The 14,113-nt window shown below is 40.4% G+C and overlaps 1 protein-coding gene across 1 annotated transcript; it reads right to left on the reverse strand.

Moving 5' to 3' along the window:
* Positions 1-252: 252 nt before the first annotated feature.
* On the reverse strand, positions 253-11,065 carry LOC132821712 (EEF1A lysine methyltransferase 3-like). The gene is made up of 4 exons (XM_060834419.1): positions 10,796-11,065; positions 5,385-5,496; positions 2,812-3,050; positions 253-321 (listed from the first exon to the last, which is right to left on the reverse strand). Exons 1-4 carry the CDS (start codon positions 11,063-11,065, stop codon positions 253-255), a joined length of 690 nt encoding a protein of 229 aa, XP_060690402.1.
* Positions 11,066-14,113: the final 3,048 nt, after the last annotated feature.

The following is a 14,113-nucleotide window of genomic DNA, read 5'->3' on the forward strand; positions in this document are numbered from 1 at the left end:
CATTCCAAATCTAGCAAATTGTTGTGGGATGATATGTTCATAAAGCAAAGAGGATGTTACTCGTGTCTGTGCCGGTTCGATGACAGCTACTGGTTAGGCGTACGGGCCTAGTCGTTCCTCATAGAACGGCATTTTTTTTTCATTTAAGTCACTGTTCTCTTTTAATGTTACCATTGAAGTTGGTTTTGGCGCTGTCCTGGGCGAAGCGTTTGAGTTCATAACAATTGATTCGGTCCATAGCATTTCTGTGCTTCAACCACAGGCTCTTTGAGCCATGATTTTTTCAGTCAACTGAACAATTCTCTTGGGAGTGGAAACAATCTAATAAACAATCGTTTAAGAAGTTTCATAATTTCAAACAACGCCAAGAACATTTGCAATGAATTACTCTGCATAAAATCCATAGAATCCCTGCAGTGCGGAAGCAGCCCTTCGACCCAGCAAGTCCACACCGACCCACAGAACAGCTTCCCATCCAGACACATTCCCCTATTACTCTACATGTACATCTGAATAATGCGTGTAACCTACACGTCCCTGAACACTGTAGGGAATTTAGCATGGCCAATTCACCTTACCTGCACACCTTTAGATTGTGGGAGGAAGCCTCAGCACCGGGAGGAAACCTATGCAGACACGGGGAGAATGTGCAAACACCACACCCGAACCCGGGTCCCTGGCACTGTGAAGCAGCATAAAGTTTCTCTAGCCTTTACTCATGCATGGAAAGAAGTCCAACTTGATAGCATTTGGGTGAATTTAGTTTCCAAGTTTTTCTAAGTGTAACAATCTTCCTAAAGTTGAAAATCACAATACTAGGTTATAGTCCAACAAGTTTATTTTGAAGTACAATCTTTCGGAGCGCTGCTCCTTCATCCGGTAGCGGATGGAGCAGGATCATAGGATACAGAGTTTATAGTAAAAGCTCAAAGTATGCGATGTATTGAACAAACCTAGATTACTGTTAAGTCTTAATCACTTCGAATGGGTTTGGATTTATTAATATGTAAATCCCAGAACTTCTTTCAAATCAGATTCTCGAGATAACTTCAAGCTTTTAAAAAAAACAGTGGCATCTCAGTTCAGACAATGCATTAAAGGTGTGAGGTTAGAATCAGAATCTGTCTGTATTCCACATACATACACAGACATACGCGCACACTTTCTCACAGACATATACTCCCTCACACTCGCGCACGCACTCTATCAAGCACGCACACATACACGTACACACACACTATGGGGTGAATATGCATTTGCAGATTTATATTTGCAGATATAATCTATTTTGATCAAAACGCACTCGATCTGTAGGCAGTCAGTCCATGTGACATTTTATAAATTCCTACTTTGGAAACAGAACCAGTCTGACTCAAGATTGGAATACAGACCGAGTCTAACCTCACGCCTTCAATGCATTGTCTAAGCTGAGATGTCACTTTTTGTATAAAGCCTGAAATTATCTCGGGAATGTATGTAGAAGAAGTTCCAGGATTTATATATTAATGAATCGAAACCTGCAACCCATTCTAAGTGATTAAGCCTCAACATTCGTTTAGGTTTGGTCAATACAGCACATGCTTTGATGTTTTGCTATAAATGCTGTGTCCTATGATCCTGCCCGACTAGTTGCCTGACGAAGGAGCAGCGCTCCGAAGGATTGTACTTCCAAATAGAACATCGAACATAGAACATAACAGTGCGGTTAACATACAGCGGGCCATTGATTGCGAAGTTATTAAGAGTTATTTCTTTCACACAAATGGTGTATGTGCGTGCGTGAGCGCTCGCGTGTGTGGGAAAGAGAAAGCGAGAGCGCGATTTCACTTGCAAGTAGATTCGAATGTCTGAACTTGAACTGTTTAGTCTCTTCACTCTTCTGTGTGAAGCTGCTACTTTAAAACAAAGTAAACTCTATGGTTGAGCAGTTACATTTTTTCCGCAAAAATACCTCAAGCTAGTGTGCATCAAATTCTAGTTCTATAAAAGAACACAGTCAGTTCAACTTTTCCTTCGTGTTGGAAAAAACCCGATAATAAAAACTTCAATGTTCCAGTATCTAATACAAATAAAATGCATGTAATCCCTACTGAATAATCTTGTAGATTAACTTTGCGTTAATCTTTCTTATGGATTATAGTTAAACAATAAAGCAACTGAATACAACTAATTAAACTGTCAGTACTGGTTAGATACAGTCAAACATTGCCAGAACTTAAATATTAACTAAACTAAGGCCGAATAACAGTAAAATATTGTAGCCAAAGTGGACTGAATTTGCCTAGTGTGTGCGAGCTCAAATTAAAGAGATGGTAGGCTGAAGAGCAAATAAACTTTCTAGTCTTTCAAAGGTATAATTTGGCCTTTTTGCCACTCCACCACCATCTGTCCCAGATTAATCATTTTGTTTGGTTTGAATATTATCTTTCAATGTCAGGTCAAATATTCTACTTAATTTGGGTTGCTACTGATATAGAACTTGATTCATAACTAATAAATATCCCTTAACTTGTTCCTAGGTAAAAGGCGGGAAAGGGAAAGCCCATGTTCAGTCAAACGCCATTTCGAAGCTCACACTTGAGGTGGAATCCCTTCTCCAGTTAAATCTTCTACTGAAGGAATAACGAGACACTTAATTTAGTGCTCGATTTGAACTGAATCACTTTGAATAATTTTAGTCATTATATACACGCGAACATCATTGACTTTACTTCTGTAAACAAGCTGGGAGTTAAAATGCTTGAATAGAATTTGGTGACCGGAGTTGATCACTCTATGACCAAATGACATGGTGGAGGCGAAATAAATTACCGTTTTTTCATTGCTAAGGTGCAGAAGTGTCTTTAGAATTAAAGGAGCACTGTCATAAGCATACATTATATCTGCACAAAGGATGTAATCATAGTCTGAAGAAAACAGCATATGGTCGTATCCCCAGGTGAGAGCACGGACCTTGATACGAGATTGGCAGGAAGAAGGTATATTAACCAAAACGTTCCATTCCATTTGTTTCAGAAGCTCTGGTTTGTCTGTAATAGTGACATCTCCACCTACAAAACATGAAAAACAATATTTTTCAGTTACTTTAAGAAGTAAACATGTCATCCTTCCCTACTTAGTCTTCAATTCCACAGTCATGTGAATGACTTCCATCACGTGAATGACTTTCATTTGCTCTATCAGATCAACTCGAAAGCTATTGAGTTATATTGAGCAAAGAACAAAGTGAAATACAACACAGGAACAACCTCTTCGGTACTCCAAGTTTGAGCCAATCATCATGTCCTAACTAAAATAAAAAACATACCTTCAAGCCTGGGAAAAAGCCACAGATTGTTCACCATAACAATGTCTCTCACAATTTTGCAGACTTCTATAAGGTCTCCTCTCAGCCTTCCTCTTTCCATTGAAAACAATCCTGGGCTGCTCAACCTTTCCTCATAGCTAATGCCCTTCAGACTAGGCAACATCCTGGTGAACCTTCTCTGCACTCCCACCAAAACTTCCATGTTCCTCCTGGTAGTGTGGTGACCAAAATTGCATGCAATATTCCAAACATGGCTTAACAAAGATCTTATACAGCTGCAACATGGTTTGCAAATGCTTGTACTCCATGGCCTGGCCAATGAAGACCAAGCATGCCATTTGTTTTCTTAATCAACTTGCCACATTTAGGGAACTGTAGTTCTGCACATCCAGACCTGTCTGTGTGCTAATGTTCTTAAGGGTTCTGCCATTTGCAGTGTAGCTCACACCTAAATTTGATCCTCCAAAATGCATCACCTCGCATTTGAATGGACTAAACGTCATCTTCCATTCCTGTGCCCAAGTCACCAATCTATTTCATGTTGTTCCTTTCACACTCGTCAGCAACTCCATCCATTCTAATGTCATCTACAAACTTACTAATCAGATCACCCATGTTTCCTCCAGATCATTTATATATACTGCAAGCAACAGTGTATCTAAGACTGATCACTATAGAACACCGCTATTTACCAGTCTCCATTCTGAAAAACACCTTTCTACCACTACCCTCTGTTTTCTATGACCAAACCAGTTTTGTATCCATTGGGCCACCTTATCCTGAATCCCATGTGCTTTTAGATTTTGTACCAATCTGTCACAAGAACTTTATCAAATATCTTACTAAAGTCCAGATATATTGCATCCACAGCCTTACCCTTATCAATAATCCTCATCATCTCTTCAAAGAAATTCATTCTGGTTGGAGAGACATGACCTTCCCCATACAAAACCATGCTGCCTGTCACTAACTGTTCCATTTTCTTCCAAATGTGCATATATCTCATCCCTCAGTATCTTCTCCAATATCAAACCACTTTGAAATAAATGCTAAAGAACAACAGTGAATTTTGTGACTGTTCCCTCAGGTACACCTTAGCCTACTCTTCCTTCACTCCCAACATGCCCCTCCCCACTCCACACAGCTTCATGACACCGTCCCCTGCAACCGCAGGAAGTGCAATTTCTCTCCATTTACATCTTCCCTCCTCAGGATCCATGGGCCCAAACACACCCACCAGGTTGGGGCAGTTCACCTGCACTTCATACAATCTAGTGTGCAACATTCACAGCTCACGATGTAATCTCCTCTACACTGGGGAAACAAAGCATCGATTGTGTGACCAATTCGCAGAACACCTATTTTAAAAAGTGCAAAAAAGACCCTGAGTTTCCCAGTTGCCTGCCACTATAACATGACCAACATCTCTGTCTCAGGTTTGAGGGATCCTGTATAAAAAAGATTCCATATAGCTTGAGGAAAGCAGGTTCTTGAAGGCCTGAGGTCCTCCAAATCACTTACATGGATTGGAGTGTTTTGTTTTTTGATAATGTTTCCCAAGCTGGCCTGAATATTTATCTGTTTTCCACTCCCCATTCCCCACCTTCCCCCCCCAACCCAAGATATTATGTTATTTATGTTAGGGTATTGTGATAGTGTGGGACAGGGTGGAAACACTCTCTTGTGAATATCATGCCAGCATTAAGAACACTTAGTTAAGTAGGGCACTATTTGTATGTTGCCATTTATACTTCTTGCGCACATCTCCCACTATATTATCTAAACATTACAAACTCCTCTTGTCTTGTGCAATTATCTTTTGATATTCATGCAATCATTCCTTTCTCCATTTATTTTTGCTTACTTTTGCCTCGCCTCCATGATGTATTACTAACTGCCTTTTTACTGATGCTGAATTTGCTGAAATCATCCAATCCAGTTCTGACAGTTCTTCAGTTTGAAACATTAGTTCTGTTCATCCAAATAATGCACCTGAGCTTCTGACATTTTTCCTTACTTTCCTATTTTATCTGATGCTTCACTGCATATTTATGTGTCGAAAATTCATATTACTCACCCAGAAGAACAGTCACAATGCCCAAAATCCCAGTGCCTGAACCCAGTTCAATCACTTTCTTGTTTGCAAAACTCATCTTTTGTTCGTCAAAGTACTGAAGTAAAACAAGAGCCTATAAAAGCAAAAATGAACAAGTGTGGCTGGTGAGCTATAGATGTTCACCTGACAATTGAATAATAGGCAATAACACCAGGCGACACCACTGAGAACTGATAAAACACAGAACTGATAAACACCTTTCTACAGACAGAAAAGGATTTAAATGCAGGCCAGTTTTCTTGTGGAAAAGTGCATATTTCCCAGCTTTAACGCATTTAAGGTTAACATCAGTTTTAGCCTGAAATAGGTCAAACCAATTACTGCAGATGCTGGAAATCAGAGTCTAGATTAGAGTGGTGCTGGAAAAGTACAGCAGTTCAGGCAGCATCTGAGGAGCAGTAAAATCGACGTTTTGGGCAAAAGCCCTTCATCAGGAATACAGGCAGAAAGCCTGAAGGGTGGAGAGATAAGTGAGAGGAGGGTGGGGGTGGGGAGAAAGTAAAATAGAGTACAATAGGTGAGTGGGGGAGGAGATGAAGGTGATAGGTTGGGGGGAGGGTGAAGTGGATACATGGAAAAGAAGATAGGAAGGTAGGACAAGTCATGGGGACAGTGCTGAGCTGGAAATTTGGAACTGGGGTGAGGTGGAAGAAGGGGAAATGAGGAAACTGTTGAAGTCCACATTGATGCCCTGGGGTTGAAGTGTTCCGAGACGGAAGATGAGGCGTTCTTCCTGCAGGTGTCTGGTGGTCAGGGAGCGGCGGTGAAGGAGGCCCAGGACCTCCATGTCCTCGGCAGAGTGGGAGGGGGAGTTGAAATGTTGGGCCATAGGGTGGTGTGGTTGATTGGTATGGGTGTCCCAGAGATGTTCCCTAAAGTGCTCTGCTAGGAGGCGTCCAGTCTCCGCAATGTAGAGAAGACTGTATCGGGAGCAACAGATGCAATTAATGATAATGGTGGATGTGCAGGTAAAACTTTGATGGATGTGAAAGGCTCATTTAGGGTCTTGGATGGAGGTGAGGGAGGAGGTGTGGGCGCAGGATTTGCAATTTCTGCGGTGGTAGGGGAAGGTGCCAGGATGGGAAGGTGGATTGTAGGGGGGGCAGGGACCTGATCAAGTTGTCACGGAGGTAACAGTCTTTTCTGTAGGCGGAAAGGGGTGGGGAGGGAAATATATTCCTGATGGCGGAGTCCATTTGGAGGTGGCGGAAATGTCGGTGGATGATTTGGTGTTAACGTACTCACCTCAAACACTTCCATTGGCAGCTCATTCCACATGCATACCATCCTCCGTGTAAAAACGCTACCCCTCATGTTCCCTTTTATTCTTTCCCCTCTACCCTTAAACATGTGCTCTCCAGTTCTTAATTCCCCAACCTTTGGGAAAAGGGTGAGTTCATTCACTGTATCCATGCCTCTCATGATCTTATACTCTTCTATATGAACCCTTCCTCATCCTCCTATGCTCTAAACAAAAAAGTCCTTACTTGTCTAATCTCGTCCTATAATTCAGATCTTTGAGTCATTCAACATATTTGTAAATTTCTTCTGTACCCTTTCAAGTTTAATAACATAATCCCTATAGCAAGTTGACTAAACCTGAACACAATATTCCAAGTGCAGACTCACCAAAGTCCTGTACAACTGCAACCTAATTTTGCAACTCCTATCATGCATTGACTGATAAAAACCAGTGTGCCAAAAGCCTTCTTCACTGCCATGTCTATCTGTGACTTCACTTCCAGAGATTCATGCACCTGAACTCCAAGGTTCCTCAGTTCCACTACACTCTTTCAGGTCTTACCATTCACCATGAAACTCCTACCTTGATGTGACTTTCCAAAATGTATTTATATTAATCTCCATTTGCCAGTTCTCAGCCCACTTGTCCAGCTGATCAAAGTCCTGCTGCAATTTCTGATAACCTTCCTCACTGTTCATGATACTGCCTATTTTAGTTCCAAGGAATTTCATCATGACTTAAAAACAGAATGAAGGTAGCAGACCAGTGTTTCAAAATTACAGGCCAAATGCTCGAGGCCTATATTAAACTAATTTCCTTCTCAGAGAGCCAGGTTGTAAAAAAATGTGTGTACTTCAAGGTCGAATAACTCCTGATAACTGTTAACAAGTTAACTCTTGATAACTGTTTATCAAGAGAGAGTAAGACAAGGACAAACTTGATTAGCAAGAAAATCATAATCAAACTTTTACACTGACTTCATTTTAATTTTTAGAATTCTAAAGAGATGTATTTAAACTTAGCTGAGCTTCATCAATTTATCAGAGTTGGCTTTGTGGCAATGCATTGAAGATTATAATAAAATCATCTTTTGAATGCTTTTATCCAGAACCGAATATTGGCTTAATTTATAGGGATATATTACTACACCTCCCTTCATAAACACTTAGTATAATAATTTGTTTATGTTATGTGACTAAATTGTGGTCCTCTGTATAAGTTTCACAGGTGGTCAAGTGTTTGATCTACAATGAACTTGCATCAATTGTTAAACGGCCTGTAAGAAAGAAATAAAAATATTCAGTGATAATTTTTGGATTTAATGAGACACTCACTAATTAAGTGGCAGTAGTGAAAGTAAGATCATTGTCAATCTTGGGACACAACAGCATTCATCTCCTTTTCAAAACAAATGCACAAGGAAAAGTTCAACTTATTTAAGCAAGATATCACAAAAGTATGACGAACAGACTATAATGAACAAAATGGGCCTTGGATAAATGATAGTTGAAGGAATCAGTCCAGAGGTTTACTAAGGTGTGACATCAGTCAATGTCTATCACTCTTAAGAAACATTTAGAGATTAAATATTCGCACTTTAAGCCGATTACTATTGAGCCTTGTCTTGCCATAGGCCAATCAAAATGAAATTATATAATTGATCATGCTTGGAGAAATATAATTAACAGTAGCATTAGTGATCAATGTGTGCACCAAATTGGAATCCAAATTTGGTCAAGCCTGCTTTTCAATCTGGGATACAAAGTGTGTGAGTTATCTTTATTTTAATATTTGGCACTTTTGAGTTTGGATCTAATGTAATGGTACATGAGTTTTAGTCCACGTATTTGAATGTTAAATTGTTTAATGATTAAATTGCAACTATGTTTAAAGCCATAGTGATTTGTTTTAAACAAACAATATGAGAGAGAAGTTTCTGGAGGCTAATGGAAATTTGCTTTCATTGTAAGAGTTTTACCAGCTTAAAAAGCAACATTGGTGATTTCAACGTTCATTCTAAATGGTCAAAGACAAATTTATTTATTTTGATTGGAGGAAATATTTACAACTTAGAAATAGTCATTAGATTTTACTTTTCAGAAATTTTTCAGAAGTCTTGACTAAAGCTGCATGTCTAAAATTCCGAAGTTGTTGTTGCTAAAATTGTTCCAAAAGAATGGCAATAGTACTATTAATAAATCAATTTGCTCAGCATACGATCATTATGTTTAAATTTCCATACTTGAAGTTCCTGATGGAAAAAAGCTATAGGGGAAAATTGAAATTGAGTTTTATGAAGGCTCAAGAAAGGTGATCAGATTCTCAAATCAGGAATTTAGCCACAGTTAAGTAAAATGGTCTGTAATTCAGAAATGAATACCATCTATCGGAGTGGGGATGAGGAGGTTACATTTTAGTGTGAAATTCAATCTTTAATTGCATTGTTGTATGTAACAAGTTCTGTTTATTCTGTTTTGTCATAGAGTCATACTCATAGAGATGTACAGCATGGAAACAGACCCTTCAGTCCAACCCATCCAATGCAACCAGATATCCCAACCCAATCTAGTCCCACCTGCCAGCACCATACATGTACCACCCTCTGTGTGAAAAAGTTGCCCCGTAAGTTTCTTTTATATCTTTTCCCTCTCAACCTAAACCCAAGCCCTCTAGTCCTGGACTCCCCAACCCCAGGGAAAAGACTTTGTCTATTTACCTTATCCTCATTTACCCTCAAAATTTTGTAAACCTTTATAAGGTCACTCCTCAGCCTCCAACACTCCAGGGAAAGCAGCCCATCCTGTTCAACCTTTCCCTGTAGCAACACCCTTATAAATCTTTTCTGAACCCTTTCAAGTTTCACAACATCTTTCCGATAGGAAGGAGACCAGCATTGCATGCAATATTTCAACAGTGGCCTAACCAATGTCCTGTACAGCCACAACATGACCTCCCAACTCCTGTACTCAATACTCTGACCAATAAAGGAAAGCACACTGAATGCCTTCTTCACTATCCAACTACCTGCAATGCCACTTTCAAGCAACTATGAACCTGCACTCCAAGGTCTCTTTGTTCAGCAACACTTCATAGGATCTTACCATTAAATGTATAAATCCTGCTAAGATTTGCTTTCCCAAAATGCAGCACCTCACATTTATCTGAATTAAACTCCATCTGCCACTTCTCAGCCATTGGCCCATCTGGTCAAGATCCTGTTGTAGTCTAAGGTAACCCTCTTCACTGGCCGCTACACCTCCAATTTTGGTGTCATCTGCAAACTTACCAACTGTACCTCTTATGTTAGCATCCAAATTATTTATGTAAATGACAAAAAAGTAGAGGACCCAGCACCAATCTTTGTGGCACTCCACTGGTCACAGGCCTCCAATTTGAAAAACAACCCTCCTCCACCACCCTCTGTCTTCTACCTTTGAGCCAGTTCTGTATCCAAATGGCTAGCTCTCCTGTATTCTGTGAGATCTAACCTTGCTAATCAGCCTCCCATGGGGAACCTTGTCGAACGCTTTACTGAAGTTCATATAGATTACATCTGCCACTCCGCCCTCATCAATCCTCTTTGTTACTTCCTCAAAAAACTCAATCAAGTTTTTGAGACATGACTTCCCATGCGCAGACATGTTGACACTCCCTAATCAGTCCTTGCCTTTCCAAATACATGTACACCCTCACGATTCCCTCTAATAACTTGCCCACCACCGACATCAGGCTCACTGGTCTATAGTTCCCTGGCTTGTCCTTACCACCCTTCTTAAACAGTGGCACCACGTTTGTCAACCTCCAGTCTTCGGGCATCTCACTTGCGACTATAGATGATACAAATATCTCAGCAAGAGGCCCAGCAATCATTTCCAGGCTTCCCACGGAGTTCTAGGGTACACCTGATAAGTCCTGGGGATTTATCCACCTTTACCCGTTTCAAGACATCCAGCACTTCCTCCTCTGTACTATGGATATTTTGCAAGATGTCACCATCTATTTCCCGACAGTCTATATCTTCCATCTCCTATCCAACAATTGCTTTGCGGGTATGAGAAACAAAATAATACCACTTCGTACACCAACTCCGCATGTGTTCGTCCCCATTTAGAGCAAGAGATGTGCTTACTGCATCCCAGACGCTGGAGCCAAAGCCCAACTTATTAAAGGAAAACATGCCGATATTTATAACGAAACCGCACGCGTTGTATGGATGCTGACAAATAAAATCCTCATCTTCAAGAATAACGTGAGTTCTATTGTTTTTCAGTTGGGTTGTCATCTTCGTCTCCGTCATGCAGTTGAATTGTTTTGATTTCGGGTAGAACTTGGCAGCCTGCAGTAGATCACGGACACAGCTGCTTTGATATTCACAAGAAAACTGTAAAACCAAAACCATTCTTATGAGACAAAGGTTGTTCTGCGATAACGCGAGTTTCATTAATGTGAATTCGCTATAACACGATCGACGAACTGAGACGGTTTCTAAAGTGCGACATTTTAACAGGTGTGTTGTTTATAATGCGATTCCGTCACCAGTTGTTGTTGCTATTGCGCGATTCTCTTTTTACAAAGTTACACCACAACTGAACTTCGGCGTTATAGCAATACCAACTGTATCAGTGACCTGCAGTAACTGAAAACATCGCAAAAAAATCACAATGATAGTCAGCGGCTAACCTCAATGTGCAAGTACTCTATTAAGAGTTACAGGAGTGTACAGTGTAGATAGAATGAGCTGCCAGAGGAAGGGTGGAGGCTGGTACAACTGCAACATTTGGATGGGTACATGAATAGGAAGGGTTTGGAGGGATATGGGCCGGGTGCTGGCAGGTGGGACTAGATTGGGTTGGGGTATCTGGTCGGCATGGACGGGTTGGACCGAAGGGTCTGTTTCCACGCTGTTCGTTTCTATGACGCTATGGCTCTCTGACCCAATATGTTTATTTCAGTGTTCATCATCCTCAACAACCTCCTCCAATCTCAACTCATATCTGTTGGCATACTCTCCATTCATCATTTGTGTATTTATTTAGTTTGTGCTAAATTTTCAATTTGTCTGTTTAAACACGAACTGATACATTGAATGGAATTGACGTGAAAAAATACAGTGGCATTCAGAATTATACGCAGTACTTTGTAACCAGCAACACTTTCTTTTTGACCCGAGCAGAAGGATTTGCTCTTCGTTTTCTTTTTTAAAAAAAAGATGCAGTTACCTAATGACCAATAAACAAAAGAAACTAAATTCATTAAAATGCAAAATTTCAGGTGGGCAATATCCTTGCCTATTCCGGGGAGAGACGGAACTTGCTGGTTGGGTGAGGCCCAACTGCAAACCCAGAAGAAATTCAATATGGCCAGTTGGTCAACAGGGAATAACTGTTGGAATAACACACCGGGGGAAAGATAAAGGAAAATATCCAGGGAGAAGATGAGCTGAGGACACGGAGTCAAGATTTCTCTACTTCTATTAAGACTCATTTTCCTGCCCTCAGAGAGGGCAAAACTGATATGCCGTCAAAAGTGTTCAACCATCGCTGTACTGTAAAATAAATGAAATTAATCGCAATTTTTTTCTCATTGTATTTAAATTCATCTTAGCCTGTTAGACGAGAGTTTAATGTAATATCTGTCTCTCTCACACACTAATAACGTGCCACATTATGAAGAGAGTGAACGGACACATAATCGTACAGTGATAATGAAATATTCTAATCGTGATCTGGAGATGCAGTGTTAGACTGGGGTGTGCTGAAAATGTGTTGCTGGAAAAGCGCAGCAGGTCAGGCAGCATCCAAGGAACAGGAAAATCGACATTTCGGGAATTTCCCGTTCCTTGGATGCTGCCTGAGCTGCTGCGCTTTTCCAGCAACACATTTTCAGCTCTGATCTCCAGCATCTGCAGTCCTCACTTTTCTCCTCTTAGACTAGGGTGTACAAAGTTAAAAATCACACAGCACCAGGTTATGGTCCAACAGGTTTACTTGAAAGCACTCGCTTCGGAGCGCTGCTCCTTCATCAGGTGACAACCACAACTTGGAAGCTCGTGCTTCCAATTAAACCCGTTGGACTATAACCTGGCGTTGTGTGATTTTTAACTTTATTCAAATCATGAGATACATTATATTGCACTTAGAACTGAGTGTTTTTTTAATGTCATGATCTGTCTGATATTGGGTAAAACATACTAGCCTCGTTTTGTTTTATGCATGATAGTCGAAAGCGGCACATGGAAAATTAGGTAGCAGGGCTAATAAATTGAATTATATTGCAATGAAAGTAAAATAGAAACAAGCAGAGAATATGAAAGGCTCAGGGTGAGGAGAAGGTTTAGCAGAGATATGCTAATCGGAGCCAGGATATAGTGACAGCAGCGTGACAGAGTCTGGCACATGTATTAAAATGTCTTTATCGTGAAAGGAATGTTACTATTCTCTCAAAATTCACACTCGCTGTAGATTCGCACAGAGAAAGACTGAGCACAAGAGGAACATAATAGTAAAGAGACAGATGCGAAGAAACAATCATTAAACGATTAACGTTGAGAGAAACGGATCGTCATTAAAAAAACGAATCTCTCACCGTATATTTAAGTAGCAATCCCGAATATAGTTAAATAACACAATTGTATCAATTAAGTGTGATAGGGTGGCAAACACGTTTACCTGTCGATGTGTGAGATACCTGAATGACAAGTACGAAATACCTCCCAGAGCCAGTCTCCTTCAATACTTAATTACAACTGCCTTAATATATAACTGAGCATTGGATATGTTTCAATTGCTGCTTGTTGTCCATCTCTTAGTGCTAGTATTGAATGTATTATGTAATAATTTACAAAGTATTTTCAGTTATCACGCAATGGGACTTGAATGAGCTTCCTCCTTGCGTTATTCAGCCTTGAAATCGAAACAAATCGTACATTTCTTTAAAAACACGCAGCCTGCTTAGCAAGAACGAAAACATGATATGCCTTAAGTATTACAATGTTGCAAGTAAGTCTGTCGATTGACTAAATCCGAACTGAAGCGAGGCGTCAGCAGTAAACATGTTAAAAGGACACAAAACGAACTGTGCTGCCGTGTGACCAATGATCAATGAACCAATACCTCGTTAGGCATTAGCACCATCATCATCTATTAAAAAGGCAGGAGTGACTGTATCTCAAGTGACTAGCTCAGTGGTAAGTATGACATTGCACGAGCCCCAGGCGTGGACGATTTGCTGAATTCATCTTAATGTCAACTCATTAATACCGAGAAAACTGCAACGTAGTCCAACAAAACAAACCTGCCCGTTAACCTCAAAAAAGGGACAATGTTTAGGATTCTGGATGAACCTGGAGCGCGAGGACTGACTTTATACGTTTCCATTCCTAGTCAGGGTCAAACAGTTGTTGACAGTTAAAGTGAAAGACCATTTCTTGTGCAGCAGACTCCATGTC

This window comes from Hemiscyllium ocellatum, chromosome 13 (genome assembly GCF_020745735.1).
Source record: "Hemiscyllium ocellatum isolate sHemOce1 chromosome 13, sHemOce1.pat.X.cur, whole genome shotgun sequence".
Lineage (NCBI taxonomy): Eukaryota > Metazoa > Chordata > Chondrichthyes > Orectolobiformes > Hemiscylliidae > Hemiscyllium > Hemiscyllium ocellatum.